Source organism: Xiphophorus maculatus, chromosome 13 (genome assembly GCF_002775205.1).
Source record: "Xiphophorus maculatus strain JP 163 A chromosome 13, X_maculatus-5.0-male, whole genome shotgun sequence".
NCBI classification, from domain to species: Eukaryota; Metazoa; Chordata; class Actinopteri; order Cyprinodontiformes; family Poeciliidae; genus Xiphophorus; species Xiphophorus maculatus.
In genome coordinates, this window is record NC_036455.1 from 307,704 (window position 1) to 329,708 (window position 22,005).

The 22,005-nt window shown below is 39.3% G+C and overlaps 1 protein-coding gene across 5 annotated transcripts in view; it reads right to left on the reverse strand.

The window, feature by feature from the left end:
- Positions 1-369: 369 nt before the first annotated feature.
- The window catches only part of ripor2 (RHO family interacting cell polarization regulator 2), a 72,099-nt gene continuing 50,463 nt past the window's right edge, over positions 370-22,005 (reverse strand). For all 5 annotated transcript variants that reach the window (XM_023344892.1, XM_023344894.1, XM_023344891.1 and 2 more), the window contains exons 4-22: positions 21,816-21,894; positions 21,639-21,662; positions 21,475-21,528; positions 14,619-14,768; positions 13,808-13,871; positions 13,608-13,651; positions 12,031-12,156; positions 11,785-11,933; positions 11,264-11,393; positions 8,883-9,629; positions 7,695-7,879; positions 7,179-7,341; positions 6,967-7,099; positions 6,710-6,871; positions 5,395-5,568; positions 4,409-4,611; positions 4,246-4,329; positions 4,045-4,135; positions 370-2,985 (exon numbers count right to left, since the gene is read on the reverse strand). In XM_023344892.1, coding sequence (XP_023200660.1) covers positions 2,885-2,985; positions 4,045-4,135; positions 4,246-4,329; positions 4,409-4,611; positions 5,395-5,568; positions 6,710-6,871; positions 6,967-7,099; positions 7,179-7,341; positions 7,695-7,879; positions 8,883-9,629; positions 11,264-11,393; positions 11,785-11,933; positions 12,031-12,156; positions 13,608-13,651; positions 13,808-13,871; positions 14,619-14,768; positions 21,475-21,528; positions 21,639-21,662; positions 21,816-21,894 — 2,863 coding nt within the window. In that variant the 3' untranslated portion in view covers positions 370-2,884. The remainder of the gene's footprint in view (positions 2,986-4,044; positions 4,136-4,245; positions 4,330-4,408; positions 4,612-5,394; positions 5,569-6,709; positions 6,872-6,966; positions 7,100-7,178; positions 7,342-7,694; positions 7,880-8,882; positions 9,630-11,263; positions 11,394-11,784; positions 11,934-12,030; positions 12,157-13,607; positions 13,652-13,807; positions 13,872-14,618; positions 14,769-21,474; positions 21,529-21,638; positions 21,663-21,815; positions 21,895-22,005) is intronic.

The window sequence follows — 22,005 nt, forward strand, 5'->3', positions numbered from 1 at the left end:
CTAAAACAGCCAAAACAGAATTAGAAAAGACTTTTTAAAAAACTTAACTCTGTTAAGTTAAGATTGTTATTTTTGCATTAATTTAATATGTATGTTAAATGGTGGCAGCATGCCCTTTTAAGAGTACTTAAAAGGTCATTTTGCTGGATATGTGAGGGTACCTTGAGTGTTTGGGCCAAAAATTGCCAGGTAATGCAATCTATAAATTTTTAGCATAGCTGAGCCTGCTTCATCCCATACAGATTGTTTCAAATTAGGGTGACAAAATGGCTACACAGCTTTTTTTTTTTTTTTTTTTAAGTTGGACTAAAATTTCCAGGTCCATTGTTTACAGAAAATACAGACTTGAGTAGAAATTCAAAACAGTAATTTTAAATATGCAAAAATATACTTTATTGTAATATTGTAGCACAAGAAATACTGCTGACCACAACAGATGAGTAGTAGATGGATCAGTGCTGAAGCTATGGACCACAAATTAATTTCAATTTCAGCAAAGTGTTAAGACTGTAAATAACTCCACATGTGCACACGTTTGTCTGCATGTACTCAACAGTGCTTAGGATTCACATGGCCCACTAATTATAAACACTGGTCAACTGCAAGTTCATAAAAGGGAGAATGCTATATACAGAGTGGGTTAATTTAGATGCTAGGCTAAAAATACTGTACTGCTATATGCACATAATGAAATGAAAATTGCTTCAGATTTGGACCATACTTTGCAAAAAAAAAAAAAAAAAGTTGTATAGAAAAACAAATGACAATCTTTTAATAACTGTTCACACATTTACAGATAAGGGGAAAAATAATGTATAAGAATATTTAATATGGCTTTGAACTGGATTCAGAAGTTGCATCTAAATGTAACAAGATCCATCTATTGTGGGTTTAATTCTTTAAGTTGTGCTTTTTCTTTTAGATCTGAGTTCTGGCCTTAATGCAAATGTTTTATTGAAAATACATTCTCTTGAATTAGCTCTTTTTTTGCTAAAAAATGGTCAAAATTATAATTACATTTCCTTTGGTTACAGTAAATCTTCTAGTTGATAAAGTAACATTTATAAATATATAGAAGTCTCAAAATCTTTATGATACTTCAATGAAGAAAACATATCAAATCTCCTCCAAAAATTATAATCTAATATATTTCTATTAAAACAAACTCCAATTAAAATGAACCATCAGTTTACAAGATCATAATAAAACTATCAAGGTCAACAGTTCATGTTAGACCTGAAGATACAACATAAATATGAAAATTATTCACAGAACATAATTTTTTTGCACTACTGCAGTTTAACTCCAAAAGAATAGTAGAGTTACAAGGAGTAAACAATAAATAGGAAACGGGTTTTTATGTGAATGTTTGTCTTGGTGCGTTAGCACTTGACTCAGTAGTTCAGGTAGCATGATGCAAGCAGGCATTTCAAGTGCAGCTCAATAAATCAAAAATATAATTCAAAAGCTAATCTCAATTTAATTCAAAAAGTTACTTTGTGTCACTGATACCTAAAATATTTTGAAAATTATTGCGTACAGCTAAGGAGCTAAATTTTGTCAACTGGTGAACTTTCAAAATGAACCAAAATAAATAACTGAAATACCACTCACTAATAAATCGATGCACAATTTTTGCTTTGTGAACTCCATGACTTTATTTTAACCTTAAAGTATTCTCTAATTTATTGAGATGCACCTGTAGATCCTTACCTCCGGTCATTTTGTTCCACACAGCGTTTAGAGATGTGGAAAAACAAAGCCTTTCATTATGTAAATGTGCAGTTAGCCTAAAACAAGGCTACGATACCACTCAGATCCTATACTCTTTTTTTTTTTTTCCTTTTCTCAGATGCTAAAACGTGCATTCTCTAGAAATCCCGAGCCGGATTTAATACCCTGCAGCGCTCCTGGCCCGGCAGGAAAAATACATTTACAAAAAAAGTTTCTGTGGAATCTGCCGCCTCGACCTCATCAAGGCTCAGGTGGTCGAAGCTGACATCATCCAGTGGGCTCCTCGTATCGGCGAGGTGCACGAAAACGAAAGAAAAAAAAAAATCATATGTACAAAACAAAGATTGCACTTGTTAAACTGCAAGCGTGAGAAGGCTCAGACATAAAACTGCTGAGCGAGTGGAACAAGTGAGCCCCTGCTTCATCTCATCACAAAGAAGGCTGTAAACTGCTTTCTGACTTCACTTACTGCTAAAAAAAAACATCTTCCACCAACATGTCTTTCAGCCTCTGCAAAATCCCTGAAAATCAAATGGAACGTACCAGAAAACACGAATCATATTACACTGTGAACACAACCAGGTGTATTTTCCAGCCGTGTAAAAGATGCTGCATTTACAAGCTTACTAGTGCAGTCTTCTGGAAGCACCTATAAGCAATGCAACTAAAACATGCTGCAATAGTTACTCATAAATCACAAAAAAATTAAGCGTCACGTCGGTCTGTATATATGACCAGATTCCTTTATAGTAAGTGATGTGGTTGTTGTGTGCTTGTTTCCAAGGAGGAGATGCTTTGCAGGAATATCCACGATCTGTGCAGCAGCAGCAGCAGCAGCTTTGGGTCCAGTCAAGTTCCAGCTTCGCTTCCAGTTCAGTCCGAGACTTGGCCTGCCTGGCTCAGAAAGCAAGTTAAGAAAGGAGGAGTGCGGGGGTTGTCTCATATTAAAGTAAAAAGAGTCCCGGTATGGATCAAGGAGGGGTACAGGTTGTGTGTTACGACCGTCTGTTTGGTGTTAGTTCTTCTCAAGAGGCAGCTACGAGCATAAATCATTTTCTTGCCATCAGATGAAGAAGCAGAGCAGCTCGGAGAGCTCGACGTCGTCCCTCCTCGGCGGCCGGGTTTGTTAGGTTTTAAGCGGCTCGAAGATTCAGAAGGCGGTGGTGACGGTGTTTCCTCTCCGCGTGCCCAGACGGATCATATCCCCAACCACAGTGTCCAGCTGCTCGTATGCCAGCCGCCCCTCCTCGCCTGCAACGGCAACAAGGGCCATTTAGAAACACATGAGTTTTTTATATAATGGTCATTCTTGATAAACCAATTATCAAGGATCAAGCATCTTTTGTCAGTTTGTTTTTCTGTTTAAATATGAAGGTAATTTTTCTGATGTGGTCAAAAGCAGTGGAATAGAAAGTTAAAATACGTTGGATTTATTTTTTTTTCATGTTTAAAATAATAAAGTCTAGCAAAGAAGAGAACCTAAAATTTGGCTCCAAACCTCATTTCATGCAAGCAAAGTATGCTTACCCCCGGGTCTGTCGCTGGTCATAAAATAAATACGTAAGTGATTGAGGTCAGGCTCACATGCAACAAAGAATGGATTTTATTTGTATTCTTTTGTTGTTATTCATGAATATTTGTTCAAAAAAAGTGGGGACACTCAGTTTTATTTTTGTTTTAAACACAGGAAGAGAATAGAAAACAGAATATAAATGTCTATCATTACATTTTGATCACAAAACAAAAAAAGCAGACTACACTTTAACCTAACTAATAAAAAAGGAAAAATAATAAAACCAGATGTGTTTTTGCTTTTCTATCCTTATGAAAACAAAAAACTACTCATAAGAACTGAAATTATTATTATTTTTATTCTGCATCTAACACATATACATTAGCTCTTAATATAAAAAAATGAAAATAATACTGCATTTGGATTCATCTTAATATTATTTCCAAACTTTTTACCAGGTAAGGATATTTTGTGTAAAGACAATTTTAAAATAATTATTTGTAGTGTGTTACAACATCCTGAGCAACAGCTTGATATACTCGCAAAATAAAATCCATCACTTATAACATCTAAGTAATATTAAGTTACACTGGTTGGCTAGTAGGAGGCATAGTGGGGACATCAAATGCAGGTTTTTAAGCAAGTTCCCTAAAGTAAGATTTTCAGTTAAAAAAAAAAGAGAAAAAGGTTAAAGTAAAAATACAAGCTCCACTCATACTAGCTCTCATTTGAACATAATCATGCATCGATGGTACCGAGAAATTATTTGATTTCCAAGGATTCAAAACAGCACTCACCAAATGTGAGCAGCGTCTCTATGGCGACATGGCGCAGCTCCTCATCAGCTGAATCACACAGAGCTACGACTGCTTTCAGGCTCTCCACTGCCTTCAGACGCATAAAAACAGCTTTATGAATCCTATAAGCAAGTTCTATTCTTCTATCTTTAATAGAAGTGTGTAACTGCTTTCAGACAATATGTGGGATGTGACTCTGACCTGCAGACAGCTGAGAGCCGAGCAGGCCGCCCTCTGGCTCTGAACTCCAGCCTCTGACAGCGCCTGGGTGTAGTACTCTACAGCCTACAAACACAAGACAACATTCAGATGCTGCTTCTGCTTAGACTCAACGCAGACCTCGGCTACGGTCGCCACTGCTCACCCTGGTCCTGAAGTGTCTGTCTGACGCTCCAGAAGAGAAGTAGTCGGCTGCTGCCTTGTTGACCTGGGGGTCTTCTGCTGTCAGCAGGGAGGCCAGGGCCCTCAGGGTGCCGTTTCGAGGCCAGAGAGTCGACAAAGGCACCTCCTCCAGTTGTGCCAGACACCGAGAGAAATCATCACTGCACAGGACCTCTGCGAAGCCCTCTGTGAACGAACACAAGCAGAAAATGATCAAAATCTCTGCTTTCAATAACGAGCATTTGGATGCATTTTGGACAAGCTTTGTTGCACTTTTAAGCCTTATAAAAACACAAAGCATTACTCTAAAAACAGAAAGAAAAGGATAATGACATTTCAATTTGTATTTTTTTTTCCTAACAAGTGTGGCATGCATTTGTATTCAACTCCCAGTATTCAATATACTGTAGGACCATATTTTGCAACAATTAAATAAGATTTTACTTAGGGGTATGAGAGGAACAAAGGGGAATCTTTAGAAATGCATAGCAACCCCAGCAAACACACTGATGTTTGTAATTCCAATTAAAAAACACATCTAAAAAAAATAAAAACATTTAAATTACTGGGTATGAATAGTTTTGTACAGAATATATTAATGATTTGGAGTAACTTGGAAGATAAATGTATCATATGGACAGAAGAAGAAATTAACTTTTGTTGTACTCAAATCTTTACAAAGGCTTTTCTTTTGCAAAGTGATCTGAAACATATGAACTTCAAATGATTTTCTCTTTCAACACAGCTAAAGATCCTTATATTTGGTTTTTAGGTTATACATTTAATTTTCATCCGTGTCAATTTACTGCAAAAAACTTAAGCAAAACCTCAGAAGCCTGAAAAGTCATCAAATTACATTTATTAATAACTGCAAAAAACCAAATGCTGTTTGGTTTAAGTAAAATAATTATTTGAGGAAAAAACATAAACTGATCTTTAAAAACATTGGCTTAGCTTGTTACTATTCACCTTCTCTGGCCAGGTGCAACAGGTGAGTCTCCATGTCCTGAACGTCGTGCTGTAGGATGTAGTTGTGGAACTGAAACACAGTCAGGACGTCCCGGGAGAGCACCGCAGCAGGAGGGCCGAGCGCCGCAGCCAGGTCGCTCCTGTCCACCATCTCACCCACAACCATGCCAATCACTGAAGAAAAGGAAAAAATATATTGTTGATTGCAACAGTTTCAGTCTTAAATAAGTTTGCATATAAATTTTAGTTGCCGTTAATAGCTGAGCATGATCCGAAAACAAGGCCTGAATTGGGTGCCGATTGAACTGCAGTTCAGTCTAAATCTGAACCGGAGCACAAACTAGTAAAATTTTAAGCTCTTTTATGAACATTCAAAGTAAATACAACTTCTCTAACTTCCTGTAGCAGACTGCTGTGCTGCAGTGCTAATGCTAGGATCGGCAAGTAACATTTTGGCTTTGTTACCTCAAACTCTGTCCTTAGTTTTCTACATTCTAAAAGGTTTTATATCGAATATTATATTTACTTTACTGTTCTCTTTTTTTCAAACAAAATGTAGTAAACTGAAATAACACACCCACTGACATACTGCGGGTTAGTCTAGCAACCTCAGTATGGATCTTAAATCAGTCCAATAAAGATATTCACTGCAAAAGTACAAAATCTTACCAAGTAATTCATTTTTTTGTCTAGCTTCTGGTCCAATTATTTTTATTAAATAGAAATAAGACAAAACTAACAAGTAACTTTTCAGCAAGATATACTAGCTCATTTCACATCAATAACTCCTTAATATTGATTTTTTTAAAAGTATTAGTTCTACTGGCAGATTGTTTTTCCAATTATAACTGGTCTTGTTTCCCATGTCATAAGTGAACAGTAGAGCTAGTGCTTTTTTAAAATCAGTATTAAGGAATTATGTTTTTAAGACAAGCTCCTATGTCTCGCTGAAAAGTTACTTGTAAGTTAGTTTTGTATTATTTCTAGTGTATTAAGATTTTTGCACAAGAATTTAGAGAAGATTTTGTATTTTTGCAGAGTTGTTACTTAAAAAAGGAGCTCAGTTAAAATAACTAAATAAACATATCTTGTAAGTTAATCTAAATAAGAAAGGGCCGTTACACATTAATTCATTGAATGTGTAGACAAACATATTCATGTGTTTAAACAGCCTCTGAGAAGGAATTTAATTGTCTAATTTCTAGCGCAATTACCACAAACTGTTTGCAGCCTTCCTAAACATGGTTCCTGTGTAACAGGCTCTACCTCAGGAACAAAATTAAAACTGTTGTTGGTTTACAGGTCAAGTGCCGACCTGTGTCAGCGCTGTGTGGGTGTCTCTCCTGCAGCACTGCTGAGTAGCTCTGGTTCATGTGTTTGAAAACCCGGTCCAGCGTAGTGTGGAAAAGCCCCGCAGAGCCGCTGCACTCTGACCACAGAGTCATCAGCTGCGGGCGCTCTGCAAGGCTCGGGAGAACTGGAAGGAGAAACATCGTACAACGGAAGATCAGGTATTTAGATTTTATTTTAAAAAAATCATCAAACTCTGGATTTTAGGTTGCCAGCTGGTACCGTCGGCAGCAGAGGTGACAGCTCCTAGCCTGTCAACGCTGATCTCTGCCAGCTCCTCCAGCAGCTGCGTCTGTCCCGACAGTTTGAGGAGAACACTGCGTCGCTGCCACACAGCCATCCCGCTGGTCAGCATCTACCAGAACATTTTGTGTTATGCTTCAATAAATACATCATACTCCAGTTTCTGATGGCAGAAGACTGAGGAAAACTACCTGGATGAGGTGAATGCAGTACTGAAGGTGGATGACGATGGCTACATCCAGGTTTTCATTTCCAGTGGTGAGCGGCATCGGACTTCCTGCCACGCTGTTTCCAACCCCGGTGTCCTCTGTCAGGGCTTCACTCAGGTGTCCTCTGGCCTCCGGATGCTGGCTCCTGAGCAGCACACACCAACAGCGGCCACAAGGTGGCAGCATTTTAAAATGTCATACTTTTCCAAAGACATGTTCAAATTCAGGTTTTCTAACAATCTGAACATCAGAGTAGAAAATGTTGATTCAGTTGTGTTCAACTGTCTGTATGTTTCAATAACAGAAATCTCCTAAAGTTCTGCAGTATTTAAAGAAGCATTTTACTGATTTGTTGTGATCTGGGCAAAATAATCTCTTTCCTTGCAAAAACAAAAAATCTCACCAAGTATTTTTGGTGAGATTTTAATAAGTGAAAGGAAGTTGCACAAATTAAATTGAAGTGAAACATCAAATCTTCTAGTGCCTTGAAGAACTCACTCAATTCTTTCTGGGTCTGTATCTAAAGGTGGAGATTTCTGCGGGAGACTGCAGATGCCTATGTTGTCGTCTCCGGTGTCATCGTCATCAAAGTCAGACGTGTTGAGGAAGTCGAAGCTCTCCAGGGCGCTCTCCACCGTCAGGCTGAGGCTGGACGACCGGCTTCTGTGACCTGGCAGACGACACTGTGGAAAAACAGGAGCACCACATGGAAAAAAGGACATATTTTACATTTAAAAAAATCTAAATTTTACAGAGCCTCCTTTAGGGAAATGTCTGAGTCAGACACTTCTCTGAAAAAAATATACTGCTCAAAAAAATAAAGGGAACACTTTAAGTGTTAAACACCTGTTTAAGTGTTCCCTTTATTTTTTTGAGCAGTGTAGTTCAAGCTCAGCCAGATTGAATGGAAAGCATCTGAAAACTTTGGTTTTCAAGTCTTGCCACAGATTATAATTTGGATTTAGGTCTGACTGGGCCATTTTAATACGTACATGTTTAAAACTTGATCTAAACCTTTCAACTGTAGTTCTGGTTGTATACTTAGTGCTTGTTTTCCTGCTGGAAGGTGAATCTAATGTCCATGCAGGGTTTGAATTAATTATAGAGGACTTATGCAAAATTCACATTTTACAAGTTTTTATACTTCCATTTGGGTTTCAACTTTTTATAAAAACAGCCCCCCCCCAAAAAAAGAAAAAAAAAAAAAGAATATTTTTGGAAATAAGTTAATGTTTTTGGGTGTCTGGAAAGTGAGTCATCTCAAAAACCTACTGATTGATAAGTCACAATGGACAAGACTGTCGTTACCTAGCAACCCTGAGCCCTCACCTAGCAACCCAAGCTGAAATCCAGCTGAAAAAGACCAGAGTTTTGTTAACACTAACCTGTTCAAGGAAGCACAGTAGTTTACCTTTAACAAGCTACATCAATCGCATTTTATAAATTATTTGTAAAACAAATGTAAAAACATGCATCATTCCTGCCATTTAACAATTTTGCACTATTTTGTATTTTTCACTTGCAGAAAAACAAAAAAAAAATTAAAGTTTATGGTTTTAATGTTAAGGAATTGTTAAACATTGGGGCAGTAATAATACTTTTAAGCTAACAGTAAGTGCGAAGGGCATTTACTGCCTCTCTCAGATCCTTATCATCATAGATAGCAGTCCTTGATGTGATTATCACCTTGAGTAGGTCCTCCAGGCGCATCACTTCCTGCTCCAGGTCTTGCAGCTCCCTGCAGCGATGGGTCAGCGACTCCAGCTTGGTCAGCAGGCTGTGGATGGCTTCCTCCAGGCTGCTCTCCAGGAAAGCCCTGCTCCCCTCCCCCGCCCAGCCCAGGCTCCCCCCGCCTTCAGCCGAGCTTTCGGCAGGTGAGACAATTTCTGAAGACGTCAACCTCTTCACAAGCTGCCTGGTCAGGTTGCCCGGCTCCTCCGTGTCCAGCTCCACCGGCTTTAGTTCGTCTGCGTGGTCCAGGAAGACGTCCTCAGGCGCCACGGTGGACAGGTGTCCATCAGAGCACAGCGACGGAGCGGCCGAGCCGCAGATGGAGATGGAGTTGCGCTGGGACTCGGTGCGCTCCCACTCCGAGTCGGCAACATCGGCTTCATCGCTGGCAAGGCTGACACTGTTCCTGCTCCCTCTGCTTCCCGTTTCCCCGTCCTCCTCGTACACTTCCTCCTCGTCCTCCTCTTCCTCCTCTAAATGCTCCTCTGCAATGGAGTCCTCCCTGGTCTGCAGGATGGGGGTGGGTAATGAATCTGTGTCTGGAGGAGTGACTGTGATCTCAGGGTTGGACTGGCTCTGGGAGAAGGAGCTCTGGGCGGGGCTGGGCGAAGACCCCGACGTGTCAGAGAAGGTGAAGGACAGACGTTTGCACTCGGCCACACCGCAGCCGCCATTCTCAAAGACGTCGTCCGGTAAAGTGGACTGGCAAGGCAAAGAAAGGAGTCAGACTTTAAAACATCGAAGACAGCGAGACGATTTCAAATGTGAGCATCTAGACAGGAATGATCAGAAACGACAAATGATAAAATGATTTAGCTCAAAGGAGAGTAAAAAAGTGAAGTAAATCATAGAAAATCAAGTGTTGGTGAGTCATTTACTTACATCCTTGTTTCTTTGTATATTATATTGATTTTCAGATTTTAATGATGAATTTAATGCCTCGTTTTTCTGAGGTGGAAGGAATTATACAACAAACAAAATCTATTACTTTTAAGAAGAATGGATTTTCTTTAATCCACACAAAAATATATTTTTCCATACAGACAATAATATGAACTTACTAATATTTGGATAAATGTTCATAAAGTAAAATCAATGTAGAGAATTAATTTTGTAGCCACCAAGCTTTTTCCATAATTTCTGCTGGAAGTTTAGTTTCTTTTTTCCATGATATTTTACATAATATAGCTTTCATAACTACCTCAATACAAGGCCCACTTTATTCAATTTAATTCAATTCCAAAATAATTTATTAATCCTAAAGAAAATATATTCACTCCAGAACCAGTTTTGACATGCTAAAATCTCAACCAAAGAAAAATGGAGGTAGTACAGCTTATAATTTAATCCATCCAATCAGTGGATGGCACTAAAATGACTGATGGTAAAACAGCCCCTCAACATGATGCTGCCATTACCATGCCTGATGGTTGATAGCTTAATTAGTCATTGTGAACAAACTTCTTAATCTTTATTTCACCTAACAATGAAACTTTTCTTTAGAAAGTATTTGGCTTGTCCACATTGCAGGATGTGAATTCCTGTAGAGCCTGAACTTCTCAGTCTAAATGTTAATATAAAACTCACTTTATCAGAGGCACTGATGTTACACCTTCTTTCAAATTGTAGTAGCTTTATGTCTTGGTTGGTCCTGGACTGTTTTATGATCATTTTTATAATCTCATTTCATTTGTAGCTGATCTTTTGGCTGGAGAATACACAGCTGAACTCTCCAACTAAACAATGATCCCAGATTAAAACGACCCCAAATACACACAGCATTAATGCCTTCATCAAGTGTATGTAAATTTATCACCAGCACTGCATAGCATGAAGAAGCAAGTCATGCACATCCACAAGCAAACTACCACACATGCAATTCTGCAGGTTTTAGAGGGAAGCTGGACAAAACCAGCTCAGGCGTTTCAGTGAGGCAGGGGCAACACAGTTAGGGTTCCAGAGGGGGGGCGGCGGTGGGCTGATCAGGGGCACACAACACACTCACATAGACCTCCAGACTGGATCTGGGCCTTGGCCGGAGCGAGGCCAGGTCACCAAAAGAGCGGCTGCGCCTTAGCTTCTCCAGCAGCGTTTCTCGCAGCATTTGGAGGAAGGAGAGGCGCTGGCGCTCGACAGGATATGGCGGCCACTTCTTTACCCAGAGCACACAGGGATGAGGGAGAGTGGCGTTTGGGGTATGAGCAAGAGCATGATTATGAGACACCGAAGGGCATTATGATGTGGAACTGGATGGATGAGGGTTAGTGCAACACTGAGGGTGTATAAAAATTATTCGGTTTGTTTTGTCATGCAACACAGACAGTGCTTGGACTTACAAAGAAGGAGCTGTCCTGGAAGGTGGGGGTCTCAGGAGTACCCTGGCTGTAGACCGATACTCGCCTCTGGAGGGCTGCAGCTTTGCTCAAGTTGCCCGATGACAGAGTCAGGTCTTCGACATCGAAGGGGCTGATCGAGTGAAAGAAAATTATATGAATTATGAGTGGATTCCAAGAAAGAACTCACCGAACTGCTCATTTCTAGTTTCCCCACTAGGTGGCGGGACACCACTAGCTATACACCAGCGCTGTGTTTGCAGCTCCTAAAAGTTGTGGGCGTTCTGAATATGAAGTGAACATATGGCAAGTCCAGTAATAGACTCTAAAAGGATCAAAATAGACATTGGCTGCATCCCACAGTTATGCTATGCAGCAATTTGTTCCATATGCTGGGCATAAAAAACTTTCCTTACAAAGATTAACTTAAAACTTAATATGGTGAATCGACGTTGGAGGAACGCTTTGTATTTGATCAGAAACTGTGATTTCATAATTGTTAATTCTTACAAACGTCTACTTACTACCACGTCACCTCCAGGTTGAGTTTGATTGTTCCCAGGTCATTGACATCCACAGCCACCACCTGGGGCATGGCTGTGAACAGCTCCTTGGTCTCACAGATGACGCTGCCCACCAGCATGTGAGTGGCCAAACCCTTCAGCTCGGTCACCTATCGAAGGCAAACACATGTTTCAGTCCCCAACCACAGGGCGGGAGAGTCGACTGCAGCTGCTTGATGTTTTGTAACCATATTTTCTCTGTGGCACCTTGATGTTGATGAGATCAGAGATGAGGGGCATGAAGACCATCTCGTCTCCGTCCCAGCTTTGCCTGGAGTTTACTTCGATTCTCCCCTTCAACTTCCAGCGCTGCCGACCGTACCGCATGAAAATCTGATGGACGGGACAAAAGGAAACGAGACTTTAACGTAAAATTATTCTTACTTGCCAATTCTGATAACTGAGTACTATCCAGATACAGTATGTTATCTTCTTTTAATACAAAATTGTATCCTCCATCAGCTTCTCAATGTAATATTCAACAATGTAGCTGCTAAATATTTAATCGTCTTCTTTAGCTGACTTCTTACTGGCAGCTATAATGAAGTTTAAGGATTTAGAGAACAGAAAAGTTTCGTCCCCTGAATGATTTCCAAAGGGAAATCAGGCATATAAACTGTGGGAGCTGTTTTATGCAGACAATTGTACACTTGGACAGGCTTCACATCAAAAACAATTCTCGTTAACACAGTACAATTTAAAGCAAATGTAAATGAGATACAATTGCTTTAAATCTAACTGAAACTGGATAGAAAACAAAAACAGCCCCAATTAATGTCATTTAATAAAAATGGTTAGAAATTCAACCTACAAGGATTCACTACATGTCAGGATATAATACATCAGGCCACATTGTGGCGATATTCAGTCATTTTAATTCAAGAAGCATGAATAAATATTATTCAGTCCATATTTATTAGCATCTATCTATTTAACACTGGCAATAATTGTGAAATTATATAATTGCTTGTATAACAAGCTAGATTATTTTGGCACATGAAGGCTTCCACTGAAACTATTATTTAAGGTTGTTTGAATAGTAAGTTGAATTTAGTAATTCTTATTCAACAAAGGGTGTGGACATTGCACAAACTTTGAAAGGCCTCTGAACTTTGCCGTTTTCCTCTGATCTTTTTAGAAACATACACTTCATGCAGCAGGCCATCTTCATCACTTTGTTGCTTCTATCATCTAATCCTTTCACTTTTTATTTTGCTTATGACTGGGATTTTTTTTTGCGCCCACTTTGATTGAAATTTTGATTGTCTGCTTAAGAAACTGCTCATCTTGCGACATCCATTTTCTTCACAGTGGTAATTTTCACAACAGCAGCAGGGGTTAAGGAAGCAGATGACAAGATCAAATGGGTTCTCGAAAACATATTTAAATAAATATTCCTCACGAGTTGTCAGTGTTTTGTGTCGTAAAGTAAACTGCCACACTCGATCACATTTAAAGGTCAACCTTTTCAATGACCTTTTCAAGCGTCTCCATACTCTTCACTTAGGTTGAAAGTGATTTCTCTTCTTTACCCCCAGTAAGCCTACATTTCTAGAATAAATTTCAACCTGAGACATTACCTGATGTGTAATGTATAGAGCTGTGAGTCAGACAAAACAAGAGGGAGTTCATTTGCTTTGGGATTGTGTTTTGTCGAGTTTTTGTGGTTAAATGTGGGATAATAAACATGTACAGAATGCAGTAAAGTATAGTATTGGTGAATTTTCAAACTTCTTATGTTAGTAAAATGTCTTTTATTAGGAAGAAAATGAAAATATCCTTACCTCATATTGGTCTCCAGGACAGAGCCTAGCAAAGCCTGCCAATCCTATCAAAAAGGGAAAAAAATGGGACAATTGGAAAATGTAACCAAAATATGCATGTAACTACAAGTTTCAAATTCAGGACAAATTACTATACATTTTCATAGGATTAAGAAGAGAAAGTAAAATTATAATGGTACTTTTCCGTTGAGTGAGCTCACCTTTCATTTTGATGTGAAACTCCCCAAGCAGATTCTCCAGTTCGCTCTCAAAAGCACTCATGTTCTAGACAAAATAAAATAAAAAAAAGGTCAAACAAAAGGATTCACAGAAAGCGGAAAGAGTTATCTACTGATTCAGCACCAAAGTGCAGTGGAGCACTCCTCTGAGCATTTGTGGACAGGTGAGGACGCAGGTGTGAGTGTGTGTGAGTGTTTGGGGGATTTAGAGGTAGAGGTGTTTACAAATAAGGGTAAATAGTAGTCCCTGTAATATGTTGTAGGTGTTGTCTAGTGTGACGTAAACAATAATACAGTTCTGTGTAGAGGTTCAACTATTCTTCAGTCCTTTACACGTTGCTTCAAAGAGCCCAGATAATCTCCAAGTCTTTAAAGCGGTTTTTCTCTGTGCTTTCTGGGGGTCATTCAAAGATTTCTGTGGCTGTTTTTAGACTTATTTTGTTCCACTCACTTTCCTAATCACTTGCCTGAAATGTTCAGAGCTTGAGGTGTTGCTTTATAACCCAATTCTACTTTAAACATCTGAACAACTTCCTCCTTGACCCGTCTCCTGGTTTCTAAAGTCTTCATGATTATGTTGATCACTAAAGTTCTCTAACAAGCTTTACCGAACAGCTGGAGTTCATCCGCAAGTATTTTCTACTTAAAGCTTTGGTCCATCCCATTAAAATACATTAACATTTGTTGTTGTAATGTAATAAAAATTTGGCAAAAAATTGATGCTTTAGGGTAATGTAACTAAAACCATCATGTTTATCTACAAGCCTAATTTTGCACAGTTTTCCTGCGGTACCTCGGTGTACTCCTTGTACCGGCGGTTGACCTCTGCAATGCTCTCTTTGGTGCCTTTGGTGGAGGGAGAGGAGGAGAAGGCCTGCTTCATCCTGATGGCACCGTCCCTCAGGCGGCTCTGGATACAGAAAGCTTCGTACAGCTCATCCACCTGGGGACAAACATTTAGGAGAAAGCAGACAGTCATATATAATTTTCAGTTTAAACAGTTTATATGAGAAAAGGAGAAAAATACATAAAGAGAAGGATGGAAAATGTATGCAGAACCCATAAATGACAGGACACACAAACCAGAAGAGTCTTAAGGTAAACTGTCTACAGCTGCTATGAATATGTGTAGCTGCAGGCTTTAAGGACCCCAGTCTGGGACACAGTGGGATGCTTCCCTTCTGAGGTATCATCAGACTGGGCTCAGAGCTCAGCTGGAGAGGATTTCAGGTTTCAGCAGCAGCCTGAGTTTATGCTCTACAGAACTGCACAAGAAACAAGGAACATCTCTATCAACGTCTGGATAATTTACTGGAAGATAAAACGACGAAGTTTCAGAAGAGATGTAGATCAGAAACTGCAGCATCTTCTGTCATGTCAACATCAATTTTTCCCCCTTACTTCACTTTCTTTAAATCTGTTGATTCTATCCACCTTTTCTAAAAATTAACAATTAATTCCACATATGAATTCTAAATCTCACATTATTTCCCCAAAACATTAAATGTAATGTATATGCAAGGTTGAAACGTCAAATTGAGCTAAGTACATACAAAAGTAAGTTTAACTGATTATCTCAAACCAACTAACCTAGAAATATTAAAACAAAGCAGATACTCAAAGGTTGAAGTAGTGCTGAATAAACTCTGAAAGCATATTTCACCTGGACTTCTAATTTCTGCCTTTTTGACCTTCCTGAAGTCCTACATGATCAAAGTGACAGCCCGGCAAAACAAAACACCTGTGGTGAACCTCATCAAAGGGAGATATAGCTGCCTGACTGGTGCCAGTGCTGAAATATTGATGCTGAGTGCTTTTTATGGCACTCATTAGGGAGACGCTGGAGCGAACGGGTCAGTCTGGCTCCTGTTGTCCTAATAGCTGCCATTTACTTGTGACTCTTTACAAAACACCATCTGGAGAGACTTTTAAGATGGGGACGCGATTGGAGTCCATGCTGGAAAGTTTCTGTTCGATGGGGTTTGAAAATCAAGTCAGATGATGTTAGATTTAAATCTCACACCCACGGTGATCCCAGCAGCTCCACCTCAAACCGAGCAGCCCACCAGCCTACCCCAGGGAGGGGCCCAGCCCGTCTGCCTGTCTGTCTGTCTGTCTGTCTGTGGTATGTGGTGTGTGTGGCGAAGCGGCAGCAGCTGGAATCAGCCTCAGAACAACATCTAACCTCACACGCTGTGTTTACTCATCGTAAAGGAGACCCTGAGGCTGGAATTGATCTGAAATGTTTCAGCGCATCATGCAGCGCCTCATGGGTGGGAGATACGATATGGAATTACGTTTTTCCACCATATTTTGTGGTGCTAATAGGATAATTATAGAAATGACGATAAGAACTATTTATTACTTCTGTGGCTGCATTGTACCAAACACAAGTATCGCTCTTGAGAAACATTCTGTGCTTTTGGGTAGAGACTGCATACAGTACCTGCACATTTAATTGCATTTTCAATTTTACTGATATTTATTGAACAGTGGAGAAAATAGTAAAAAATAAAATAATTTCTATAGAGTTTTAAAAAAAAAAAAAAAAAACACCATTAATTGGAATTTGTATTGTAAAAGATGAATCAAAACTCTCATCCTGAAATTAGAAAACACAATAAATGCCCAATTACACAGGGATCTGACATATCAGCCGAATTTGCAACCACCAGTGATTTCAATCCTTTTTAAAGTCATTAATGCAGTGTAAATACAAAGTTTTACAATAACTTTACGATGGATATTTGAGTTGTGAGCATGATTAAAATATGGACGGATGGCGGGATGAAGTGGCAGGTGGACAGACAAACTGGCAGCCAAATTGGCGGATGGATATACTTATACTTATATTCTTTTTCCACTTTTGTAAAAATGAATCCTGGAACTTGAAAATTCAAAACTTTTCCAGCCTCTGTAGGAACCACAAGGTAACGGGCTAATCATCGAGAGAAAGTGATGCTTCTTTGCGGGGAAACTGGCCTCCAACAAACCAGAGCTGATGAATAGTCATTATCCTATCATTGTTGGATAATGAAGCTAATTTTTGTCCCCAATTACAGAGGCCGCTTGCTGCCTTCGAGGACATGCGCTTGTGAAGGTCAGCCAAGCCTTCCTCCAGAGGCTGTCCATCAGCATATTGCTCTGCCTTGGGCACATTACACCCCAGGGAAAGAAGAAACATGAAAGGCAAAATACAAACAGAGAGAGAACCGCCGACACAGACAGATGGCTAAAAATCTAACATGTCTCGTTTCTAGTCCATTGTGAAAGGCAACAGTGCAGATTCTCCTCTCCAAACAAGACAAACACAGGCACACAGGATCAGATACACTTCGCTGTTCCTGAACTCCTCCTCAGGGTGTTCAGGAGCGTCCTGAGAAGCTGTTCAATATTTGGTCTCATTAGTTGTACAGGGCTTTGCATTAACAGAAAGACATTAGGATTGATTAGATTTACCCAGAATCATTAAAGTGAAGCAATAAGAAAAAAAACCTTAAACAGTTAAAGGTAACTCCTTTAATACAGCACTTTGAATAGGTATTCATTTATACTGAACTTATTTATATTTTGCTACAAACCATAATGCGTTTTATTGGGATTTTATGTGGTAGACCAACAAAAAGTAGTAAATAATAGTGAAGTGAGAGGAACGAGTGAAAAATGAAATATGGTTCTTTAAAATCTAAGAATCCTTGAATCGGAAAAGTGTCATGCATTCGTTTTAACCCCCTTTACGCCGATATCCTTAAATAAATTTCAGCGCAACAACGTCAGACATCTACTTGGCAAACAGTGTGCATCTGTAGAAAAGAAAAAAACAATATCAACTCAAGTACAGATGTTCTATGAAGAGCCAAGGGATTTATTTTTTTAGAGAAAAATAAAGGATAAAATATAAAGAGTGACATAACTGGAAACCTACAAAGAAATAGAAGTTCACCTAAACTGACAAGCCAAATATAGGAGGGCATTAATCAGAGAAGCAGCCAAGAGGCCCACAGTAACTCTGGATGAGCTGCAGAGATCCACAGCTCAGGTGGGAGAATCTGCCACGACAGCAGCCATCAGTTGAGCAACTACTGTATGTGCCACTTTGTGTTGGTCTATCAAATACAATCTCATTGAAGTTTTCAATTATAACGTGCCAGAATGTAGAAAAAGTTTATGTAATACAAATACATCTGCAAGGCTCTGTAGTTGTATAACCTTAAAGGGTCATTCAATGAAAAAATTCCCTCCTGTTTTGGCTCTCGGCCAGCACATCTGGTAAGTGGTTATTATAGATTAAATCTAAATCCATGCTAAAATCAGATCTCTTTTGAAGTGTTTTAATTACAGCTCGGAGTGCTGGAGGGGAAAAAAAATAAACAGCTTGAAAAACCAGCTGAGAGTTTTGGGAACATCTTTACTAGGGAATCAGTTTTGGTCCTTGTGAGAAGCAGACTAAATATTTATTAAGTAGTGTTCTGATGCTGTCGACCAATTAAGTTTAACTGGGAATTTTACAGGATTGTATTTGAGCCTAATAGTATCCAAATTGACTGTGTAATTTTAACAGAATCTTCAGGATTCGGCTAAAAATCCTCTTAAGACGTGAACATTATCGAGAATTGTTGGATAATGGCGCACACCAACCTACATTTCATGCCCAGGAGCAAGTGATTATAAGCAGATTAAAAAGCTGCAGGCCCCACCAAACAGCATCAAACACCCGGACCCTCTCTGGGGAGCTGTGTGTGTGTGTGTGTGTGCGCGTGTTTACAGACTAGCAATCAAGAGTGGGGGGGAAGGGGAAGCAGAAAATGCCCTTTATTCAAAAATAATCACATGCAAAGTATTTTCACTCATCCTGGGTTGAATTTGGCATGTGGTTAGCACCGAAACACACCCGACCTCGGAAAAGGAGAGGTTGCCTGGCAGCTGCTCTGCTCACCTTCAGTCTGTGTCACTCATCTTTTTAATGATGCCCTGCTGATACCGCTCCCCACACACACAAACATAAGCAGTGGCTACAGACTTCGTCCCATGCAGGACATCATAGAGGTTGTGTTGTGCCACCTGCCTCCTCCATGCGTGCCAATTACAGCGCAGACATCTGCAGGCAACGCGGGAACAAAAGCGCGGGCTGATGTGACTCGCAAACCAACAACCCCGCTGATCGACGATTGTTAAGTTGTCCCTCGTGGCAGCTGTTCGGCACAGAGAGACACGGCTGAGTCTGGGCTTAAACACGTTCACACCTGAGCTCGCAGCTGCCGCAACGATGAACAGATATGTTTTTCTGAGACGAGAGAAAATGCCACATGCTGGTGCTGCAGAACTCAAGTCTCATTTTGAATCGTAAATCCAGTGATTATCCAAAAGCAACATAAATCTAATGGCATTTATGAATGTTGTGGAATTGATGCTGCTCTTGCTATCTCTGCAGTACACATCACCCTGTGCAAGTACAAAATGGAAGAAAAAAATTTAATGTGTGCTAAAAAAGCAACAAAAAAACATATGCCCCTTGTTTTTCTGTCTTTCATCTTAAAAATGTGTCACAAATCTTCCATTCATGACCAGCTGAAGCGCTTTCTTTCAGATAGTCAACTAAGCAGATCTATGCAACTTTGTATTGCTCTGTTTTACATATCTTGGCCAAAACTGTATTTTGTATAAACTTTCTTGACAGAATATAAACCGTGTATTTTAATTTTATTTTAATAGTGATTTCTGTTCCAGACATCACTATTAACCATGGAAAAGTAATTTTTAAGAAAGGAAGAAAAGTTTGTGAATTTAGCTTTTACGAACAATCCAAACAGAGTCAGTAATGAGACTGCAGAAAACATCAGTGAACATGATGCTAATATTATGCCTGCGAGCAAAACAGAAAAACAGTCAGAGCTAAATTTAACCTGATGGAGAGAGACTGAGGCTTCAAACCTGCATGACAAGGTAAATCAGACAATCCTTTGCTTCTCCAAATATTTGCAGCAACATTTAAATCTATTTCTGTTCCGAGTCAGCAAGAACAGAGAGGGTGTCAAAACAAAGCTGGACTTCAAGGTGAAAGTCTGAGTCTTTGGTTCCTCAACACCATCCTGTGACATCTTCATAACACAGAGGAAACTTCGCTACGTTTTGTTTGTCACCGGTGTCAAAGAAAAGCTCAGTGCAGAAATACTTTATGACTTTAGAGACGTCTCCTAGTATAACTTGACTGACATATTTTTATCATGTTCCGTTTCCCGTATTTAGAAACCTTCTCAGTCACACCTAATCCAAATTCATTACGCCTTCCTGTCCTCGGAAAAAAGGAAAAGCTTTGCATTACAAATCAGTTCAAAACACAATCTCTTTCACCGCTTTAGTCCTGTTCCACATGCTTGATTATGGACAAAGCTGAAGTTTTCATTGTCCTTAATCTTGCGTACAGCTACCGAGGGTCAACATTCCAGGTAGATGGCTTCCTTGAATTCCCAATTTGACTTCAAAGGCTGTCTTGAAGGTAACCATAGTTACCGTTGGATCTGTGCAGTTGTGTTGACGTGTGTGCTCTGATAACCTGCTGTCAGGTCTGATTTGATGCCCAGCAAGCTATATTGGACTACAACAGAGGATGTGGAAGAACAGTCAAAGAGCCTTGCAAGCTTGTAGGATCTAAAAAAAAAATGGTTGGAGATTACGGACCCCAGCTGGGAGCCTGTGAGGAGACTACAACAAAGGGTAGAAAAGGGGAAAAACGTTTTCTTTTTTGTCATAAGCATTAAAACAGCAGGAAACCTAAACTTATTATCCAAACAGGAACAAAAATAAATAAATAATGTAAAAAGAGAGTTCTCTAGGCTTTTGGTCCAATAAAAAAGAATAAAAGAATACATTTAAGTTATTAAAGGGCAGACATATCACAATACCTAATAAACACTTTCACATTTTAGAAAATATGGAAAGTAGAGTTGTTTTTTTCTTTTTTCATTGGAGGCTGCTCGTTTAAGAACAGAGAAATGAGATGGGTGGCAAAAACAGGAACAAATTTCTACACAGGCCGAACGCTTCACAAGAACTCAAGAGCAGAACCCATCGGAGGTTCACTTTGGTCAGTAAGGTGCCCTGATCGCAGTTTTCTGGCCGATCACCAATTTTTAAAAAGTGTTGGAAATAACAGGAGCGTCTTAAAACTTAAAATGTACAATACCAAACATTTTAAGCTTGATATATAGAGCATTTTTATAGCTGCTGAATGTAACGTAGTTACTTGACTATGCTATAAAATGGCATTATGTGAGATGTAACGCACAGAAAGTCGATTTGACATAATAACCCCCTATAAAAACAGATTTTGACCAAAGTTCTTTGTGGATAACATATGAAACTAACTGCACTTAAATAAAATATATCCTTTACAAAAATAAGAAGTACACAGGAAGAATTATGTTAGCTACATTATTTGGAGAGACTGAAATCCCTGTAATATGTAAAAGGTATGAAACATCTGCTCCTTTTCCTTTTTTTGTTTTTATGAATATCTGCCTATAAGGGGAAAAAAACAACAAGGAAAAAAAGGGTGTATGAAAGATTCAGGTCAGAACTGTTAAAACATTTTTTATGGTACAAAGAGCCCAAAAATAATAAGAACCCACTGGGACCTCAGCAATCCTTACCTTGCTGATGTGAAACTCGAGGCGCCTCATGTACCTCTCAATGCTTTTGATTTGCTGCAGGAAGACACAGACAGCCAGCTTCACTACAACAACAATGTGGCAACACATGGCATTTTGATGCAAAAACGTCTTGTTACTTTTCAACGCAACCTCCATTGGCTCACCTTGTCGAGATCATACAGCACTCCCTGGAGAATAACAACAAAAAAAGTTAGGAAAAGGCGTGCATCAAACAATGATTTTAAATAGAAAAGTCATAAAATATACATTTTTATGTTGCTTAAACCTAATATTTGTATGCACAATGTTGATCCATATCAACATGTTTTCATGCATCTCACCAGGCGAGAATTCCTCTTCATGTCTTTCATTAGAGATGTGAGTTTATCCAGCTCCGTCTGATGAACTTCAAGATATTCACTAAGCAGCAGGTAAAGAAACGTGTGATAAAAATCTTCTCAGATCACTCAAAGGAAATAGCAAAGGTTACTGTTGGCAAAACAATGTCTGTAACACAAACATTTATGAGAT